Source organism: Ascaphus truei, chromosome 9 (assembly GCF_040206685.1).
Source record: "Ascaphus truei isolate aAscTru1 chromosome 9, aAscTru1.hap1, whole genome shotgun sequence".
Classification (NCBI taxonomy): domain Eukaryota; kingdom Metazoa; phylum Chordata; class Amphibia; order Anura; family Ascaphidae; genus Ascaphus; species Ascaphus truei.
The window spans coordinates 50,507,405-50,530,191 of NC_134491.1; the positions used below are offsets into that span (position 1 = coordinate 50,507,405).

Genomic DNA, 22,787 nt, shown 5'->3' on the forward strand with positions numbered 1-22,787 from the left:
CAAAAATTTACATTTAAAAAAATGCTGGTAATGATTACCTTTCACAAAATACTTTCTTAAGTGAAGCATTTAAAAATTAATTACTAAAACGTAGAAGGCTAATACAATTTTAACGACACTGTTAAAAAGACAATTAAATGGATTAAGAGCATTTAGGTTCAAAACTATCCTAGATTAAAAGCACATCAGTGATAATCCCCTGAAAAAGCAATATTAATTGTATCGTTGTCGATGAAAAATGAGTTCACAAAGCCAACTCAGGGTCATGTACTCACAGTTCTTGCAAAATGGAAGTGTGCTCTTATAAATTTTTAAAAGCTCTCATATGGCTTTGTAACTTAAGCTGCATTGTCAACATTTGAATATTCATCACCAGACCATTGACACCAGACTGCTAAAAGGAAATGTTTGAGGATATACCAGTTTTGTGCTGGTCATTTTCTGAAAACTAAAATCAATATGTTGTAAATGACACATTGTTTTATTTTTTATATATAATTTTGAAGTTAGTTATTACTTAGCATAAATTCCCACGACTCCAGGTAAGATGCATACAGCAACAATTATACATCTTAAAATATAAATTCATGCCATTTCTAACATGCCCTCGTTGTGGTATGCATTCAGAAATTCTCCAAGTTGTCTACTAGAAATAGTTTCAGTAGTCACGGATGGTCATCTACTATTTCATATAGTATTTAGTTCCACTTTGGTAAATTACAGTCACAAGTGGAAGAAAAGGAGGTAACAAAGCAGCAAAGTCCTCACTAGTAGAACATTCGGACTCTTGTGACTTTTGCCCATCTGTTAAATATTTTTTTATTCCATCATTCGATCAGTGTCATTTAAGACACCACATTTCTACCTCCATTTTCATATTACTCCAACTGTCCCTCTCTTATCTTTACACAGTATAAGGCTTGTCCACTTATACATTTATACCTTAAGTCAGGGGAGAGCAAACGTTTGGAGCTGCGCCCCCTTGCCAGATGACGTCACTTGGCCCGCAGCATCATTTCACGCTGTGTTGCCATGGTGACGTGGCACAACAAGGCTTCTGAATCACAGTAAGTAGTTACGGAGACCTTGCGCGATCCCCCGGCATTTAAATGCCTTGGGGAAGAGTGTGAGGCCTCTGCAACCGCCCACACACCCCCAAAAAATCCCACACACCCCAGTTTGTGCACCGCTGCCTTACGTGACAGCAAATAAGAATATCACTTGTGAGCACATTCACATGTCTCAGTCAGGTCTGCAACCCTGCCCTTCCCCATTATCTCCTAGCATGCAAGGCTTCCACTCTAGTAAGGGATTGTGGGAAATGACATGCAAATGAGTACAGTGTCACCTTTTGCTTCTAATCCATTTTAACAATGACAACCCCTATAAATGTATGCCTGCCGTATTACACAGCTTTCCAGCACAGCTTGGATTAAAGTGCATAGCCAGTAACCCTACTCACAGACATCTGTTTCAACCTTTTGTGCCTCATCAGTGTGAGACTGGTTATACTGGCTTAGCAATGTGAAGCTGGGAGCGGTTTCAACCGCACATTAAATACGTTAAATAAGTTATGGAGGGTAAAAAAAAATGACAAAAACCCTCCACCGTACAGTATACAGCAAATAATAATAATAATATCTGTTGAGTAGAGGTGGACACATTTTGGCGGGATGACCGCTTCCTTTGGCCTGCGGATTTCAGTGGCTCGAGGTCACAAAGGGCGATTCCTATTTTGCAACTTTTCTATTATTATTATTATTATTATTATTGCCAATACACTCCGCAGATTCTAGAATCCGTTACCGTATTTTTAAGAATCCGCCAAACGAGCTGCTGAATCCGTGGATTAGATTTAAAAAATCCATCAAACGGCTGGTATCCAATGGCAGATCTTGATGAAGAATCCGCGTGGATTAAAACCAGGGGGGGGGGGGTGGGCGAGAAACGGCTATCTCTACTTGTGAGCACTCAGGCAAGTGTCTCAGGCTTTTCATCATTATCTCTGAGCATGCAATGCTTCCACTGCATGGAGGGATTCTGGGAAATGACATGTAAATGAGCACACAGTGTCACCTTTCACTTCCTTATAGGGACAGGTAGAAAAACGGCAGTGCACTGCCAAGAAAACCAGGATGCGGCTCACGGAAGCAAAAGCAAAAATGTATTTCATAAAGGTCCCCCCTAGACCCAACAAGTATCCACCTACGCGTTTCGGCTCTATGATATATATATAAATTCTGAGCCAAGTCAAAATATAAACATGAGCATTTTTTAACATTTTCATTATATATTAAATAATGCTATTCAAAATCACCTATAATTTCCCATTTTATGTCCAACCCTTAATAATCATGTTATAATTACCCTCTCTCTTTATTAATCTACCCAATCTGGAAAGAGTAAAAATGTTTTTTTTTTCTTTTATATTGCAAAGAAAAAGAAATCTCCATTGTTTCCAGTCTTCTTTTTCACACACGTGGTGATATTTTTTCAGCTTTGCATTTGGAAGACAACACAGACTCTGATAAAGTAGGGTTATTTAACCTTTATTAGTGTGGCACACAAGTAATCCCACAGAAGGGAAAGTCCAAGTTAAAGTGTCATCTTACACAAATATCGTGGCAGGTGTAATAACGCAAAACTGGGGCAAACGTGTACACCAAAAGTAGAACAAATGCATAGTTTTAAATTAATTGTTCTCTTTGGTTCATCTGGTGCAGTTTTGTTGCGGTTTTTGGTTGCACCTTTGTGCCTTTGGTTGCTTGATACATGGACCCCATTAATTATACTGATAGCTCAGAACAAGTAGGAGAATCCCTATTGTTTGTGCAGAAATATGATAGAACTAGCATTCTTTATGAAGAGGTTACACGGATGGGAAAGAGTGCCTAGAGATGTCAATCAGTGAATTGTTAACATAATGGCTACACCAACCCAACCATAAGACCCACTCACATGTGGTTAGCCATTTCATGTTGATTTTACCAAGAAAAGGTGGTTAGAACCCGTGAGTACATGACATATGTAATATATTGTGATGAAAACAAATACAGGTGTACTTAGCAGCAGAAAAGGCACTTTTAGTTATTCCAGGGGTTCTCAACTCCAGTCCTCAAGCCCCCTACCCCAACAGGTCAGGTTTTCAGGATAGCCCTGCTTGAACACAGGTGGCTCAATCAGTCCCTTCTTCAGCACAGGTGGCTCAGTCTTCGCTTGGATATGCTGAAAACCTGACCTGTTGGGGGGGGGGGCTTGAGGACTGGAGTTGAGCACCTCTGCTCTATTCAGTGGTTTGGTGTGGCACAAGCCAAAATATATAAGGGTGTTTCACATGTTACTGAGGCATAAGGCTGCGCTTATAGTGGCTTGCGACGTCATTCCGAAACAAATACATTGACTCCGTCGCAAGCGCTTATAGTAAGCGCGACGGCAAAGGAGCGACCAAAAATTTTGAAGCTGGGTAAATTTAATTTTTTAGAGACAGTCGCCACATGTGACTCTAAACCAATCAAATTGCGCGGCCCACCCCTTTTAGTGACGTCACTGGCCTTGTCGCCAGCGACCTCGCTAAAAATCAAATTACAACTTTCGCCGGTGGTGACATCATCGGTCGCGTCGCCAGCACTATAAGCACGGCCTTAGGCATCATCTGCTTTATCTTTTGAATAAAACTTGGGAGGCAATGACAGCATGTACTTTTATATATTTTTTTTTTTTTTAAGAATTCCTATTACAAAAGTATTTTTATTTAAATAATTCAGAAATATATATCTTTATCTAATTAACTTGAAGGTGGATTAATAGAACCATATGATTTATCAGCTGAAGGAGACACTGAGTGTGGAAGTCTTCGTCTGGTTTTCCCTGCTTGGTTTGATTGAACAAAAGAATCCTCCAAATTGTGGGGTAGAATCTGTTCTATTTCTTCATCTCTTCTGTTGTCTTCATACCCAAGCAAGAACATATTGTAGAGTTGGTTAAAATGTAAAAGGTTCTTCATTATTTCTACCACAAGAAGCATAGCAACCAGTCCCATTAGTAAGTAACCTGAAAAACACACAAAAATAAATAACACACATGTACATAATGACATTAGTATGTTACATAGTAGAGGCAAACACAAACTTTCCTCATTGAGCCCCTCTGCTTGCTCTCCCTCCTCCTTACCTTGTCTTCGTTGTCAAATGACGCCACAAGGTAACGTGATGTCACATTGCAATAGCGACGTGACACCAAAGACATGGTAAGGGACGTTGAAGAGGCCTCATGCGATCTCCCGTCATTCATTTAAATGGCTCGTGGGAAGAGCGCAGAGCCTCTACAACCGCTGGTTTCTCTCCTGCTCACAGGCATGATCTGCGCTGTGGCACTCACTGGAAAACCCTTTCCACCTGCTCACACAATTATATACTTTTAGTTTTTTTATTCATTCTGTGTACTGCCATATACAGGTATACATGGTGGCCAAAGATTAAGAACAGACAGAGGCCCTCAGCATGGGGCTGTCACCCGCATAAGGGCGTGGGGCCAGCTGCAGTCTGACACTGGGTTGGGCAGAGCCTCAGGGGGACTTCAAAGGAAGTCTGGACCCCGGGGATCCATCCAGCCTGACAAGGATAGCTTCCCACACGTAGCCAGGTGTGAAAAATGACTGGGACTAAGGGGCGACAAGCGGCGTATCAGGTAGTACCGTGGGCTTGTTACCCCAAGAGATCATTTTACATTCTGGGCTAGCTCTGCCCAAAAATATCAGCAACGTGGAAACGCAGGGTCCAGAAGTACAGTTTGAACCTACAGGGTGTTTTTTTTAGCAATTGTGCTTAGACAGAGCATACAAGCGAGGGGGGGATGGAGCAAATGCCACCCTACGCTGGGTTTGGTGTGCCCATCACTATACTTGACCCGCAAAAGTTGGTGTTTTCCCTGCAAAAAAAAAAAAAAAATAATAGAGAGAAAATTTTTTGTAATGTCCTTGTGTCCAGAGCCTTATTCAAGACTTTGAAAAAGGCTCAGTGGCGAACCCAATTATTGACTTTTTTGTAATAAAAACTTTATTCATATTTTTCAACAGCACTGGAGTGCCTGCACTTTTCTTATTTGTATCCCAATTTTCTGCAGACTGCACACACACACCTTTTGCCTAGTTTTGTAGGCTCTGATAAATAAACTCCCTTATCTCAAAACAACCGTGTGTTAGGTTAAATTATTATGCATTTGTTACGTGGTAAGATCCCAGTATGATTTGCATTAAGTAGTTACTTACATGTAACAAACAACTTGTAAAGATCAGGCATCCTTTGGCCACTCTGCTCACCAGGTATATAGTCTCCCAATCCAATGGTAGTTAGTGAAATAAAACAGAAATATAGTGCATCCAAGTAACCCCAGTTTCCTTCAATAACATCAAAGATAAAGGCAGGGATGAAAAAGAAGACAACTGACAGGATAGATATCAAAACCGCAGCATGAATCCACAAAACCTTTCTCCTGGAGATGTTGCACTGAAGTTGAATGTAGTGGATTGTTTTGTCATGAAGCAAGATAAGCAAGTTCTGAGCAGTGATGGAGAGTAAGGACAAAGTGAATGGTATTCCAATGATTGAGTATAGGAGACAAAATGCCTTTCCACCCAATGATATTGGCACTGGATGTCCATAACCTAAAGGGGGAAAAAAAGGAACATGTGCTAAGATTGCAGTATATGTATGTATTGTATGTCTTTATTTATATAGCGCCATTAATATACATAGCGCTGCACTGCACAGTAGTAATACACGTGGTAATCATAGAAATAACAAATAATATAAATAACACATAATGGGAAGAAGTGCTTCAGACATAAAAGTAACATTAAGGAAGAGGAGTCCCTGCTCCGAGGAGCTTACAATCTAATTGGTAGGTAGGTAGAACTTACAGAGACAGTAGGAGGGAATTCTAGTAAGTGCGTCTGCAGTGGGCCAAGCTTTATGTATCATGTGTCCAGTATATCCACAGTGCTATTCATATGCTTCTTTAAGCAAGTAAGGTTTGAGGGAACCAGTCCCAGAATCAGGGCTCAATTACACCATAACATCAGTGTAATAATGTTCACTTGTGAATCACCCATAGGGAATCAGCTATAAATCAGAGCTATGTGAGACTTTCTTGAAACCTGTTTGTCGAAACTCCAGTCAGAAAAAACAATGCATAGGTGTCTATAGGGTGGTGACAGACCTCTCTCTCTCTCTCTCTCTCTCTCTCTCTCTCTCTCTCATATATATATATATATATATATATATATATATATATATATATATATATATATATATATATATATATATATATATATATATATATATATATACACACATACACACACACCATAATGGACATGCCTACCCTCCCCATAAAACAGCCTGCAAAACTAACATGGCCATATGGAGTGAACAGCAGCTTGTCCCTGGGTGATGCGTGCCTCACGTCAGCAAGGTAGGTTGAATAGATGTCCCAAAAGGTCCAAAACGGAGCACAGCAGTAACAACGAGTGGGGCCACAAACCAGAAAAAGGGGTTAAAAATTGTTTATTCCATAACAAGTGAGGGGTACAGGGTAACTCTGACGCGTTTCGTGAACAAGACTTTTTGACAAAGGGACTTGTTCCCGAAACACATCAGAGTTACCCTGTACCTCTCACTTGTTATGGAATAAACTATTTTTTAACCCCTTTTTCTGGTTTGTGGCCCCACTCCTTGCTTCTTTAAGTAAGTGTGTCTTAAGGTGGGTCTTAAAGGTGGATAGAGATGGTGCTAGTATATGTGTACAGTATATTAAAAAAAAAGCCCAAAAACAAGCCATTACATTCTATCAATAAGCTTAAACTCACATGGGGTTAACCAGCTTTAATTCATGTCAGAGTGTTCATGGATGGGCTTTTTCCACCATTTACCAACAATAACCTAATTGTGCCTCATTTGTAGACCGCTTCCTAGCTTTGCAATGCAGTGCTATAGGATAAAGTCTTTATTTATTTATTTAATCAGGTTTCTGGCTCTGTACTTCAGTAACTCAGGCTTGACTAAACAAGCCTCTTTGTGCAGCAGGCTGGAAGTCTGAAGGAATAAACCAGGAGGGGCTAACTCCAGTCCTCAAGGGCCCCACCAGCATGTCAGGTTTTTTAGGATATCCCTGCTTCAGCACAGGTGGCTCAATCATTGACTGAGCCACTGATTTAACCACCTGTGCTGGGATATTGTTAAAATCTGACATGTTGGTGGGTCCCTTGGATACTGGAGCTGGCCCCTCCTGGAATAAGCCTTTTGATGAACATATGAACAAAAAACCATTAAGGTAATTTGCATATTTTCTCCCTTCAGGCCTCAGTGCATCATTTGGAGAGTATAAATAGGAGGAGCTAAACTGGGCATATATTATTCTATGTAATGCTGCACCTTAGTGTTTATTTCTCTTGCGCCTAAACATTAATATCTGCCAAAGGGTCAAGAGTGGGAGGAAAAAAAAAAAGATACCGCTTTGTGAAATATTATAAACTTTGGATAACAAGACACCTCCCTACACCGAGAACCCCTGAGCAATGGGTTAACTTTCTAGTGAATCTTCAAAAGAGTGTATTCCATCTTCCAATATATTGAAGTTTAAAGTTGCAATATGAGCATGTGAAAAATGTGTGTTACTAAAATGTAATAATCACCCCAAAATTGTAAGTACAACTTTTCAATACCCAAACAAACAATCACCCTGATTTTCATTTCTGAATATTCTGCTACTGAATATGCCAGCTGACAATATCTAGCAAGCTACCAATGCAGGAGACTTCCTTAAACCATAGTTTCTATGGTTAAAACGTTTGTTAACCAATTAACACCACATCATATTGAGACTGATTAGTGGAAGGGTTTAGTTACTGAGATACAGGTTACTTAGAAAACCTGCCATTCATTATATTGCCTGTATATTAGAGATAATGCAACAATTTACTAAATGTGAGGGCTGTATAAGCTAGAAAGGTTTTAAATAGCTACTGTCAATCAAAATAATAAACTAATAGTCAGCCTGCATGAGTTCAAATGAAAATCGCTCCAATTAAGTCATTTCCCTACAGTAGTAACGTAATTGAAAGAGGTTACTACAAAAGGAATTGGTCTGTGCTCTAATGCACTATCATATTTTTTTGAATACCTATTGTGCCATATTAAATGGCGCTGCCAAAATATTTATAATGCTGATGAAAGTGCTTTAAGTAAAGTGTGCTTTGTACCAAGTCACATACAGTGCATATTGTCTGGTTGGTTGACCAGCTGGTAGTACTAAGAACTATATATTGGTTTCTATTTAATTCCCCAATAAAATATCAAAAGTTGGTAATCCTAATCTAATACATATTGACAGAGGAATAATCACAGGCGGTGTTACAAAAATACCACAATGTAAAAAAAAACTTTAAAAAAAACTTAACCCCTGCACCACCAGAGGGCTCAGCATCTCAATGGTATACAGGCCCTGCTGGCAACGAAGGGGTTAATAATTGTGTATACGTAGCGCAATCCCCCCAGCCACAAAAGGTTGCTGGTGTGGGCTGCTCTTTTTGGAGATGCTTATTAACATTGAAAAATTCGTTCAACATAAACCACCTGTGTGAGCAGTGGGAGAGTAACAACAACAACAATGATATCCAGGACACATCAGAGACAACCACTAATATCCCAATGAAGTCTAGAATGGGTCTAAATGAGAGCCCTGCCTAATTGGGAGAGTAGCCAGATGGGGCATATAACCTCTTAGCTGCTCCTGCTACTTCTCTCTGAAGTACATATATATATATATATATATATATAGATATAGATATAGATAACAGCACGTACCTATGGTGGTCAGGGTGGTTCCAGTGAAGAAGAGAGAGGACAGGTAGCTCCACTTGATATCATAGCCAGAGGTATTGCGCAGCACAGACACACCAAAGCTCTTGGCCAGCAAGGCCTTGCGCAGGAACTCATCCAATAGATCATCAGACAAACACGGGTGGGTGGCCAGGAACCTTGCCCACAAATCCTCCACCCTCTTCCTCAGCTGGTGCTCGTGAGGCTGCTCCAGGGTGGAGAAGACAAAGGCTCCCAGGGTGAAATACAAGATATAAATGACCAAGAGCAGCAGGTAGAACCATGCTCGCTGAGCCATGGTCTCAAGCTATCTCCTGGACCTCATGTGGGTCACTCATGGGTAACAGAGGCAAACACTAAACTAACTCCACCCTTACACCACAAAGCAGCCCCAAGAAGATGAGCATAGACCAGGTTGTTGTTTGGGTTTGTTTGTTTTTTGGCTACCAGTGACATCCCAGATACATGTCATAACAGTGCCATGCGGCATTCCAAAACCTGGTGTGGGGGAGGTTGTCCCTAAGGATAGGGTTGTTACCTTGCTCTGGATAATAACCAGTGGCATACACTGACATGAGCAAAATGTTGCCTTCTAAGGCTTCCCCACATTAGTTTCTTAATGAAAACCAGCTATAATATGGAGATATATACAAGTAAACTGGTTCAACCTAGCATGTGACTTTTTTCCAACCGTTGTCCTATTGCTGGTTGGGGAGGCCTGCTGGTGACCCGAAGCCGGATATCCAAGCCAGGTTTTAAAATTCAGGTGTTTCTAAGCTGACTAAAGTTGAAAAGAAGTTTCAACCAGTTATGGATTTTACAACAACCAGCCCCCACCCCTCCCCCATTACTTGCCACGCCAGTATAGGGTTGCTGACTGGCATTTGACCTCCGTGAAGGTTGATGGGAAATTCGCGCTTATTTAATTCTGTTTTACAAAATCTTATTTTTAAGCCTTGAATCCCCCTAGTACAGTGTGGCCAATGCCAGCCCTCAAGAGCTGTCAACAGGTCAGGATATCACTGCTTCAGCACAGGTGGCTCAGGATTGAGCTACCTGTGCTAAAGCTGGGACTGATTGAGCCACTTATGCTGAAGCTGGGACTAATTAAGCCACTTGTGCTGAAGCTGGGACTAATTGAGCCACCTGTGCTGAAGCAGGGATATCATGAGAACCTGACATGATTGTAGCTCTTGAGGACTGGAGTTGGCTACCCCTGCCCTAGAATGATCGCATTCAATTCATTGCCATAGGACAAAGTCAGCCAGTCCTGGTTTTGCAACTCCCTGCATTTACCTGTAGATAAATATATTTGTGATGGCATTTTTAAAGCGTCCTCATGCTGTCGTCTTATTTTGCTCACACACCCTTCTCTTGCCTCCTTGGCTTAAATGCGATCATCTGCTTCATGAAATAAACACGGTCAACAAAAACACGAGGTTTGTAAAGATAAATACAAGCATATGGAAATGATGGCGCAGACGGTGAGTATGTTGCTTAACCATGGGTTGGAGAAAATGTTTCTAAATACATCAAGGACACTGATGTCTCTTCACCAACACTGTACTAATTTATATAAAAATAAGGCTTATCCTATGAGTTACAAGAGTAACGGGCAACCCTATGAGAATAAAATAATTACCCATTACAACGTGTTGAGTTTCAGTACAGTAAATTATTCTATTCACAGAGGATGCAAAGCAGCATCTCATCATCTAATTGAAAAAGAAAACACACATTAACAGTAAAAAAAATCATACAGTATGTTTCTCTAAACTAGTTTCACGAGGTTAACCCTTCATGGCACTAGCCTGAACCTTGGGAAATATGTCTCCATCAAATGATTAATGATGTAGATATTGAGGTTCAGCAAGATGACCAATAAGCTTTAACAAATGTGCAAGGCAAAGAAGTGCGAGATGATGATACATGGGGATGAACACAAGCTTTGGGGTTCACTACCCTTCTTCAATGTAACCACATATTGATTGTGGCTATCATTTGTTGGTTTCTAACTTTAGTATCTTTTCACATTAATCCATTGAAAGTGGTCTAATAGAAAATAAACTGATTTCAGGTCATTGAGCTCCCAACAGAGCTAATTATAAACTGACTACACCTGAAAATTAGACATCGTATGGGTTTAAACTCCAATTAAAGCTGCAGACCAAGCAATAAATGTGTTATAAATAAATCAGTTCTGTACTATGAGAAAATACTTATATTTTTAAAAAAAATTATTTTTTTATGTATTATACTGTAACAAGCCTTTTTTTTTTGTTTGTATAGCAACCATTTAGAAAGTCACAGATACCGAGTCAATACTCCTCGGCAGCCATTTAGTGAACCCCCCAGCCGAATCGATCACAGGAGAACGGATCGATCACTAACTTAGCTAATTACTTATCATTGTGTGGATTGTATTGATGCACTTATTAAAAGGGAAACATAACAAGTAAAAAAATGCAGCTTGGACTTCTGCTTAAAGCAATATCTTGGTATGATACTTTACTTATACTGACACAAGAAGTCTGACCGGTTTCCAATTTTCCTTGAGTTTAATTCACCAGTTAGAATTGTTATATCAGGAAACATGCGCATTGCCTCCTGCTGTATACAAAGTAAGGGTTTCTGTAATAACTGGATGTCTTACAGATATCACACACATTAAGTGACTTGTAAAAAAACAGTGTCAAATGGAAAGCAAAGCAGTTGTAGATGCTTTGAAAAACATGAGTGGGTGCAATGCTCTGAAAAATAAAACGGTCAGATTATTGCCTGCGCGATTTGGCAAACTCTGGGAAAACTTCGGAAAGCCTTACATATTCATGAGACGTTTTGCTGTAGTGCGGAAAAAAGTTTGATAATCTGTCAAGAGTCATAATACGGCGTACAAGAAAAATCTCTGCTGTGCAATAAGTTAAACTGAATTTTGTCATCCTCTATTGTATTATAATATGAATATTTTATGAGGTTTTTTTTATGGCCTCTCTCGCAGTCGGCAAACTGATCCGTACAAGTGTCCAAGTGTTTTCTCCAATAAAACAAGTTAAACTATTCCACCCCCCTAGTGAGGAAAGCAAATGTGGCCTTTAAAATGTCATAAATGAATAGACCCAGTTAATTTAGTCATGATTGTAATAAAGTATCAACCTTTAGAAAATGAGATCGAAAGGAGTCCGTTACATATCAGAGCAGCCCCATGATGGGATAGTAGTTGAAATGCAATAGAATAGTGTATCTTGAGGAGTAAAAAGAAATGATGGTGTACAATAGTAGCTTTTAAAATGAAAATCGCAATAATCTGTAATATGGCAAAATATGCAATAAAATTAGAATATATTAAAAAAATGACAGTAAAAAAAAAAAGTATTGGGTGACATAATATGTTTTGCTGGTTATAAGAACGTTGTATGAGTCCAACATCGATATTCTTTATAGCAGGCGTGGCCAACTCCAATCCTCAAGGGCCACCAAAAGGGATATCCCTGCTTCAGCACAGGTGGCTCAATCATTGACTCAGCCACTGATTGAGCCACCTGTGCTGAAGCAAGGATAACCTTAAAACCTGCCCTGTTGGTGGCCCATGAGGACTGGTTGGCTACGCCTGCTTTATAGAAACTAGATATTATACGTTAAATCCTTTGAAGATGCAGAATGCTTTGGAAGTTCCTTTTCAGAGCTACTTTTTTTTTGGTTTGGGTTCTTTCTAAGGCCTCGGTCCCGCTGCGCTCAGTGGCGCGGGCGGCCACACGCGAGTTCCCCACCAGCAGGGGAATCCTGCGGAGCCGGTCCCGGTCCCCCCTGGCTGCACAGCTCACTACACGCTGTGGCGCGTCAGCCGCTATGGGATACAAGAGAATGGTGTTCCCTAGCGTTGACGCGTCACATGGTGTGGCTGTGAGCCAATGGGGAGGGGAGGCTTCGGGGAGCGGGGAGCGGGGAGGAGTGTGGAGTGAAAGCAGCGTGAGTGCCTGTCTGTGTGTGTGTCTGAGTGCGTGCGTGTGTGCCTGTCTGTGTGTGTGTCTGAGTGCGTGCGTGTGTGTATGTGTGTGCCTGAGTGCGTGAGTGCCTGCCTCTGTCTATGTGTATGTGTGTGTGCGTGAGTGCCTGCCTCTATCTGTGTGTTTGTGTGTGTGTGTTGCTTTACTTACCCGAGCCCGTGGAGGGAGGGAGGGGGGGGGGGGGGGGAGAGTAGCGGGTCCCTCCGCTCAAGCCACGCCCCCCCTCCCGCTCAAACCTCCCACTCCCGCCCACCTCCCGCTCCGGCTCCCGCTCCCTACAGACCGCATATCGCGGTCTGTGTATGTCAACGCCCGCCTGTCTGCAGTGCGGGTGCGCTGACTCTGGGAGCGGGGCCTTAGCCTAAGGCGTTTGGATGCTTGTGTGACAGGAACTGAACCCAATGAGGGACGTGCATGAGGGAAGTTCCAGGCAGTATTACGTTTCAGGCATTGTTTACTTATGGCAATGCTGCAATCAGCTGGAACTCTGGACAATAAGCACTGAGGAAATTCAATGTGGGATTAGTTGCATGTGGTTTTTTTCATGTCGCCTACAAGCACCGTTCAAAATATCAACTATAATCAGACATGTCAAATTCTGTAGGCTTCATTAAAAGGTGCAGTTCACCTGCTAAATCTGTCACAAACTTGAGTAGCTTAAATACACACAATGCAGTGATGCAACAATTTGTACAAGTACAAAAACTCTGAAAGCAATATCACAGTATGTGCACAGCAGAACCATGTTCTAGATCTGGACGCAGTGGGGCCCAACCTTTTTTACATTGTGCTCCCCGTGCTAGAACACCTAATTGTTTTCTGTTACTGCCCACCCGTCAGACTATTGATCACAAAACTGTTTGACCAATCCCAGGCAGTATAGTGTCCTGAGCTCATGGGGGGGAGGGGAGACAGACTTAATTAGAGCCCAAACTGCACCTCAATGTGCAGACATGGGTGGTATGGCCGCCAATCACTGCCGGAGCTTCCAAAGTCACGCCTGGGATGCAAAGCATTGTGGGGAGCAACTTTGCAAGATCCTGCTATAATTTACAGCTATACGACCCATTCTAAGGTGCCGTTTGGGTCCTTACGAAGTGCGCAGTCCCCACATGGGGTCCACAACCCACTATTTGTCTGGGATCCGCTATTACATCTTTTTGGGGGTCAACCACATGAAGACAGTTTGCAAACCCATTGTTGAGAATCCCTGTTTTAGACTAATACTGCTGCGGCACATCTGAGTCTAACACATCGCCGTTTTTTCCCTGGCTTTTTCCTGGAATGCGACGCACTTCACCTGGAGCATGCCGCATTCATTTTGCGTTCCCAGCTGCGGGCCATGCGCGGGTCATGTGCGGTTGATGCGTTTGAGGATGGTTCGGATTTAATAGGTTGCAATTCTTCGCGTGTCCGCCAGATGGCAGATATTCATGAAATGAAATGCGCATGCGCTTCAGTAATGTGTCGACTTGCAGGTGTTTCGTTTAAAAAAGATACCACAGTGTGCTATTTAACTTGGCCTTGAGACTGAAGGAAGAGGTTGCAAAAATGTATAAATTTAGGCTTTTCATATTAAAGAAAGACAAAGACCAGTTTCGGTTACAGTATTCTCCAGAGACTCGCCCGCCAACAGAAGTTACGCGTATTTGATATGGGTCGCGATTAATGCAACAGAGGATAAGATGGCAACAGTTGTTCAAATTTATCAGTATTTTATCGAAAACTATGACTTTTACAAATTTTCGCCAGCTCCTCATACGTGGAAGCGTGCAATAAGGAAAAGGTTATGTAGCGATCCCTGTTTTTATCGTATTGAGCCACAATTTGTTGGAGGGTATTGGTGTGTATCACCGGCTTTTTCCTGTATCTATGATCATGCAAAAGGCGAAGGGTCGTGTTAAAACCAACTAAGAAACGACAATCACTGCCAAGCAATGCACCAGCACCGGCTTCCAATGACGGTCCCGCCGTCAGTGACAACCCTGAGCCTGAGCCGGATTTCGCGTGCAGTTTCGATCAAGCTTGCATGTACCTAAGCAATTTCCAGCCTCATCAGCTGACTACAGGTGGACTAGTCCCGCTGCAAATTATCGACGTGGATGATCAAGAACGCTGGACTGGCAGTGGACCGGCGCCGGCACCAGCTGAATGGGAAATTCTATGGTGAGTATTGTTGCCGTATTATTTTCTGTGTTTTTTTAATTTTGACAATATAGTATCAATATCGGTGCGATTCAAAAGTCAAGCGATTCTCCTGTAAGCAATATTATTGGCTGAGCGGCTTCTCCAGTACTGTACTACAGATACTGAACTATTGGTGGAACGCTAGGCGCATGCGCATTGGAACCTTCTTGAAACGCATACAGTATGCGTGTCATTACATCGTCGGTAGGCGCATGCGCATGTGAACAGGAGACGCCCCCCCAAGAAAATTATTGATGGGATTGACTGGGAACTTCTTTAGGGGGCTGACCATTACAGTAAAACTTTTCTTTTTGTTTTTCCTCAGAAAAGAAAATGGCTAATTGAGGGATTTCGATGGATAATATCGCTTTGTGTAACAATGCCTGCACATTGCTGAATCGGATTTAAAAACCCACTTACCGGAGTCTACAGTTTAGTGGCTGATGTACACTATGCTGATGTTTTGCGGCCGTACAGTATACAATACTTTTTTTATAAACAGTATACTGTGTAATAAACCCGAAAAAATAAAAACTATGCATTTATTCTACATGTATTACAGTACTGTACATACAGTATGTGTCTTCTATACAGTGCCACTACATACAGTACAGTACTGTACTGTATGTGTCTTCTATTTTTTTTTAATACTCTTGTACTGAGCATGCCTACAGTATACAGTATGCCTGGACAGTAGTGTACATTCTAGAAACACTGTATTTTGTGCAAAGGAGCCAATGGAACAATGTAAAACAAATCAACATGTTCTTTTATTGGTGGAGTAAGTACAAAAACATTTATTTACAAATACTGTACAATGAAGAAACATTTTAAGTGCACAGCAATTCAAAACATCAACAGGTGTATGGTTTACTGCTGCAGGTGTGAAAACATTTATGTATAGAAAGTAAAAACATTTACAGTCAGTCAGTCAGTATGGTTTACAGTCACATGTTTTAAAAACAAATTCTTTATTCATAAAATATACAAACCGCAACATCTCCTTTATCAAAGAACGGCAAGTCAAAACATATACAGTGGGATGGTGTGCAAAACAGTCTGCACCACTACAGTCCTCGAGGGCAGCAGACAGGCCCTGTTTTCAGGACAACCTTGAAAACCGTGCCTGTTTGCGGCCCTCAGGGTCTGGAATTGTGCAGGTCCTGGGTGTGTGTACAGCAAGTTAAAAAATTTCTGTATAAATACAAGTTAAAAAACACACAACAACATCTTTATTTAAGTACAGCAGGTCAAATCATGTACAGCACAGCACAGTTCAGCACAACAGTAAGGTCTTACAGTTCCCGTGATTAATCCAGAAAGTCCACCACATTGTCCATCCATGGCCGATTCCTTGCATGGCGCAAAACGCCATTAATGCAGTCTCGAACGCCTTTCATTACAGGATCTGTAATTGGATAAAAGTGCCGCATTTCATCCAGAATGTTCTTTCTGAAATTGGCAGGAAGCGCCTTTTTGAAGTGAAACTTCTTTAGTGGCACCTCATTCGTAATGGGACAAAAATGGATTGTGGGGATAGAAAATGAAACGGATGTGACGTCAAAGTGCTGGCAGTTGAGGCCAGGCTGTGTTGTAGCAAATCACATGCGGCGGTGGCGGCGATAGCCGTCAGCGCCACTCCTAACCATCACGCTCCCCCCCCACATGACCGCTTATATGGTCCCCCCCACCCGCTCAACATTTACTCGCGCTAGCCGCCGGCGCCGCTCCCCCTCAAAATTTAATCGCCGCCACTCCCTGCTGACCTCCCCCGGCCGAGGCATGGAACGGCTCCTGCTCCCGTAACGGGGGGGGGGGGGAGTGGGGTTAAGTGCGCTGCGTTCCCCACAGCACCATCGAAGGGGATCGCTGCCACCGCCGCTAATGCTGGTCCCGCCCGCTGCCATGCCGCGCATGCACAGTTGTGATGGCGCCGCTGACGGACGCCACACATGCGCAGAAGCGGCTGGCAGCAGCGTCGTTCCCCCCACATGCTCCTAGTCCTAACGCCCATTGGCAACAGCGCCATTCAGCCCTCCACTGGCACACGGCGCAAACCCGGGTGCAACCCGTGCGGCACAGGGGCTCGGTCACTCACGCCCGTGCCGGGCGCATGTACCCCGCAGAATTTGCGTGCGAGGGGGGGGTCCAGAATTTGCGTGCGAGGGGGGGGGGTCCAGAATTTGCGTGTGAGGGGGGGGTCGTCCAGAATTTGCGTGTGAGGGGGGGGTCGTCCAGAATTTGCGTGCGAGGGGGTCCAGAATTTGCATGCGAGGGGGGCGGGTGTGCAGAATTTGCGTGAGGGGGGGAGGGGAGCACACAACAGAATGAGACATACACACACAACGCAGAGAGAGAGACATTGACACTCACACTGACTGACACTCTCACACGCACACACACTGACTGACACACACGCACACACACTGACTGACACGCACACACTGACGCACGCACGCACGCATACACACTGACTGATGCACGCACGCACACACACTGACTGACGCACGCACACACACTGACTGACGCACGCACACACTGACTGACGCACGCACGCACGCACACACTGACTGACTGACACACACACACTGACTGACTGACACACACACACTGACCGACACAGAGACATTCACACAACACAGAGAGAAAGAGAGACATATACTGACTGACACACACACACACACACACATTGACTGACACAAACGCACACATTGACTGACACACACGCACACACTGACTGACACACATGCACACACTGACTGACACACATGCACACACTGACTGACACACATGCACACACTCACAAACAAACACAAATACATACTCTCTGACTGACACACATACATACTCACTCACTGACACATACACTGACTGACACATGTGTGTCGAGCACGCGCATTATAAGTCAATTTCTGTGACAAAAGTCATAGAAGTTTCACTTACTATGCGCGTGCACAGCACACACAGCTTTTTTTACGCAATTTCCGTCGTAGTTCACTCTGAAGGCCCAGTCGCAGTACATCGAGTAGGGAACATGGTGCTTAAAAAGTAACAAGGCATACTTGTGGGGTGCACCCGCACTCATCACCCTATACTTCTCCCTAAGCGCCGGTGTCAGATCGCACAGGGTGATGTCGGGCACCGTATCGATGCGAGCGAATGTAGGTCTTCTGCGAGCAGGTGTGCTTGAGGCGACGGGCGATGGTAGGTTGTCTGGGAGGAAGCTTTCCTCCGGTCTTGGTCGCCGTGTTGTCTCCTGTCGTGGTCTTGATGGGGTTGTCATGTCCTCCTCAACGGCATACATGTACACTACATCTTCTGGTGGAGGGGGTGCGCTTGGTGATGGAAGGGGGTCGATGCTCCCATTCATCACATCCATGTCACCCCCCTGCTCCGGCATCAGGGAAACAGGGGCATTAACACAGAGCAAACGATGTATACCCGCTATGTCAGTCTCTATCTTCTCCATCCGTCGATCCATATCTAGCATCCGTTGATCCATATGTATCATCCGTTGATCCATATGTAGCATCCGTTGCTCCACATTTAACATAGTCTACAGAAGCATCCGATCTAATGAGCTGCTTCTTGTGCATGGCGTGTGGACATCTGGGTGGATGGGTGCAACAGAGGATGAGATGGGGGTTCCATGGAGAGAAGCGGCAGCGTCATCGAAGAGGGATGGAGAAGGTGACCTTTGGATTTCCAGGCGAGAAGCAGAGTTGTCTAAGAGCAAAGGAGAAAGTGACCCGTGGATTTCAGAGGCGGCAGCGTCATCAGATAGAACCGGAGAAGATGGCCTGTGGGTTTCCGGGAGGGCGGCAACAGCGTCCAGGACGAGGGGTGGAGAAGACGGGCTGAAGATTTCCGGGACAGCGGCGGCAGAGTCGTCGAAGCGTATGGGAGGTGGTGGTCTGCGGGTTCAATGGGTTGGCTGCCAATCGTTTTGCGTCGAGAGTACATCACCGTATATCTTCTTGACATAATAAGGCTGACGTCTATGAAAACCCTTAGCCTTTGGGGTCAGCAGAAGGTTTCCTTTATTGGCCTTAGCCTGTCGCTTTTGCCTTGGCATGGAAATGGCAACCGCCTTTTGCTTTTTCTGCATGACAGGCACGGCACAGGCGAGAGGGTTCCTGCGTCCGTAGAATCGGGGTTGCTTCATGGAAGTAGGTGGCACAATGCAGTATCTGGACAAGGGCAAGTTCAGATAAAGATCGAGTGGTGGGCTATGCAATGTGTGTAACCTTTTATGCATGGCGGCGAGGTACAGGTGCTAAAAGTGGGCGTACTCTAATGTGAGTCATTAACGTATAAATACGCCATCCATTTTGTGGATTCCCTGCACATTGAAAACATATCGACTAAACATTGAATATACATTCTTGTGTTTGTATTTCTTTCTACTCGCAGTAATGGTTGTTAAAAAGATTTCCAAGGATCTCAGCATGCGAATTAAGGAGACGTACACGAGCGGACACCGAATTGCTGCTATCCAACGCTGGTTAGCTACTTCTGGCCTCGTTGTGCTAGCAACCATCGTGAGCTATCATGCCCACGGAAAAAACAGAGAACGCAAAAGGGCACCAAGGGTAACTAACGCGTAAGTATATTTATAAAACTTTTTTTTTAAAAATTTGATCCAAAAATGTACTGTACATTTACAGTACTGTATCTAATATTTTTGTTATTTCTGTAGATTTATATTACAACAGTATATATATTTTGTATATTTATATTTATATTACAACGGTATATATATATTGTATATTTATATTACAACAGTGTATATATTTTGTATATTTATATTTATATTACAACAGTATATATATTTTGTATATTTATATTACAACAGTATATATATTTTGTATATTTATATTACAACAGTATATATATTTTGTATATTTATATTACAACAGTATACAGTATATATTTTGTATATTTATATTACAACAGTGTATATATTTTGTATATTTATATTTATATTACAACAGTATATATATATTTTGTATATTTATATTTCAACAGTTTTATATTGCTGCATACTGTATTAATAGAACAATATATTGTATCCTCTTGATCTACTGTCTCTAATTTTTTTACTTACCGGAATGTTTTTCTTTACATTGTAGGGAGACAACTCTTCTGGTGGACAAAATAAGTGAGGAGAATGATGAGAGAAGTGTATTAAGGGTCAAATACACTCTGCAGGAAAATCACAATCTCACTGTATCCGAGACCAGCATAAAGAAGATGAGACGCAGCATTGGATGGAAATATGGACGTGTGAGGTTAGTACTGGACAGTACAGGAGGTAAAAGTGTTGTTTAGGAAACTGTACTGTACCGCTAAAATTATTTATTCCTTGTCATTACAAAGCGTACCCCATGATAAGGGACGCCAACAAAATCAAAAGAGTGGTCCAGGCCCAGGCATGGATCGACAGTGGGGAAACTTTCTAGGATTGCATCTTCACTGACGAGTCTACTGTGTCGCTGGAGAGATTTGCAAGCTTCCACAAAAAAGGCCGCATATCTTTGAAGCCGCGGCCAAAACACCCCGTGAAGCTGCATGTGTGGGGTGCCATCTCTAGGCGTGGACCAGGATGCATTGTCATCTTTGAAGGTAAAATATATAAAATATAATGTAGCCTTATGCACTGTACTTTACTAGTGTAGCCTTACTGTATGCACTGTACTGTACTATTGTGCAGTTTTTTGAGCACTTTTCTTTTCTTGCTATAGGAATCATGAATAAAGCTTTCTTCCAAGACAACATTGTCCTTGAGATAGTGCAATACATCACACGTGAGTTCCCGAATGGTCACCGCTTCTACCAGGACAAAGATCCGAAGCACACCGCGTCAACAGCGCATATCCTTGAGCGCGGTATCAACTGGGTGAAGACGCCAGCGGAGTAAGTGCGGTAACCGTGTCTCATTTGTTTCCCACAGTTTTTACACGCAGGCGCAGTGAGGCTTTGAAGGTCGGCTATGGACGGATTAAGAACACAATGGCAAGATTCAGAAAATTAACGACTCGGTGGAATTTCAAATCCTTGAGCTAGCGTTCGTGGAGGAGGGGGCTGAAGGGTACAGCTGCATGAAGTTCAAAGCTAAAGACATACTTTGATTTTAAAAGGCAGTTCATCATAATAATACACCCCCAAATACAGTACGTAAAAAGCACACGAATCAACCATGTGCAGGGTCGCAATCAAAAGCTACAGCACAGATTGAATATCGTAATAGAGTAAGATGGGTTTTGCAGTCTCTTGTGGAGAAAAAAAAATTACAATAAAAAATTAAAAAAAAATTTTTGGGCACTCACTCAGGCAAGCATGCAGTGGTGGGCGAAGTTACGGGCGCATGCGCAGTAAAATCCTGCTGTCAAGCAGGGATGTGATTGAAACCAGACACACGTTCAAAGGAATGGTGTGGGAGAGATGTACTGCATTGCACAGAAGATAAGAAGTTGAAATACCCTGCAGTGCAGTTAATTATCCTGAGCGAGGGGAGAGCGCTGTATATGCCGAAATGTGACACTGTTACAGTAATGTAGACGCCTATGTGTTTCAACAATTTTCAAATGTGACATACCGTACAGCAGCACAGCACTGCAAATGCATGTATACTTTAAATATGCAAATTTACAATTACTGCGCGCGCGCACACACAGACTGTGTACTGACGTAGGTTGAACCGCAAAGGTATTAGACTTCCAAGACAACAGCTCGCAAATGCCCCCCTGAGTTTTTACACGGCATTGCAGTATTGCAGACAGCGAGAATAAAATGCTAATATCACAAGCGCGAAAATAACGCAGTTCACTCCGGGCGAATACGACAAAAAAACGCACCTAACCGGGATAATCTGAGAGCCGCGGATCTAGCCGTCTTAGACTCAGATCGGCCGCCACTGTAAGTGTCCTGAGATTGTGGGACACATATGCTAAATAAGGCCCCAAACGGCACCTCTGTGTGTGCAGACAGCATGGATCGTATAGCTGTCAATTACTGCCGGAGCTTCCAAAGTCACGCCCCACAATGCCTTGCTGCAGTGGATGCAAAGATTGGGGGGAGCGACTTTGGAAGATCCTGCTGTAATAGACTGCTATACCACCCATGCTAAGGTGCAGTTTGGGGCCTTACTAAGTGAACAGTCGCCAGAGCGGCTCAGGGAGCTGCCATTACATATTTTATTTGGTGAAGCCCTTGGGGACACTTCACGAACCCCCAGTTGGGAATCACTGTATACACCAGAATTCAGTGCAAGACCAATTACTGGTATAATGGCAACCATTGCATTGATACATGCAAACTGCCATCACTGGTTTTGGTGGGGTAGTTGGGGATATGCTGGAGATGACCCAAACTGTGCGATATTTCCACCAATCCCTTGCACCCTGATAAATTAACCCCCTCTTGGTAATTCATTGGTCTACACAGAGCTTGTTAGTTGAATCATATATATTTGACACCATTAGAAAACAAGATAAAGGTGTATGTCCTTACATCACTTAATTATTTAATGAGCAAATGCTTTCTTCTTAGGCAATACATTGGAAATAGTAAATATATAATGTGGCTGTATAACTGCTTAAAAGGAAACAATTCCAAGAAATTCCCTTTTTCAGAAGTACCCATTCATTTTCAAGTTAGACTATATGAGTTAGTGCCATTACAAATTTTAAATTGGCAAAAAAACAATGGTCATTTATGA

The 22,787-nt window shown here is 42.8% G+C and overlaps 1 protein-coding gene across 1 annotated transcript; it reads right to left on the reverse strand.

The window, feature by feature from the left end:
• Positions 1 to 2,588: 2,588 nt before the first annotated feature.
• Positions 2,589 to 9,174, reverse strand: LOC142503247 (potassium channel subfamily K member 1-like). Its single transcript, XM_075615408.1, has 3 exons — positions 8,862 to 9,174; positions 5,267 to 5,662; positions 2,589 to 4,050 (listed from the first exon to the last, which is right to left on the reverse strand). Exons 1-3 carry the CDS (start codon positions 9,172 to 9,174, stop codon positions 3,785 to 3,787), a joined length of 975 nt encoding a protein of 324 aa, XP_075471523.1. The 3' UTR covers positions 2,589 to 3,784.
• Between the last annotated feature and the right edge of the window lie 13,613 nt (positions 9,175 to 22,787).

Bases quoted from the DNA above. Each gene is read 5' to 3' on its own strand.
- LOC142503247 (XM_075615408.1), bottom strand. From the start codon at position 9,174: ATGGCTCAGCGAGCATGGTTCTACCTGCTGCTCTTGGTCATTTATATC. The intron at 5,663-8,861 runs GTACGTGCTGTT...TTCCCCCTTTAG, and splicing joins AACCACCCTGACCACCATAG to GTTATGGACATCCAGTGCCA. The intron at 4,051-5,266 runs GTAAGTAACTAC...TGTGTTTTTCAG, and splicing joins TTACAAGTTGTTTGTTACAT to GTTACTTACTAATGGGACTG.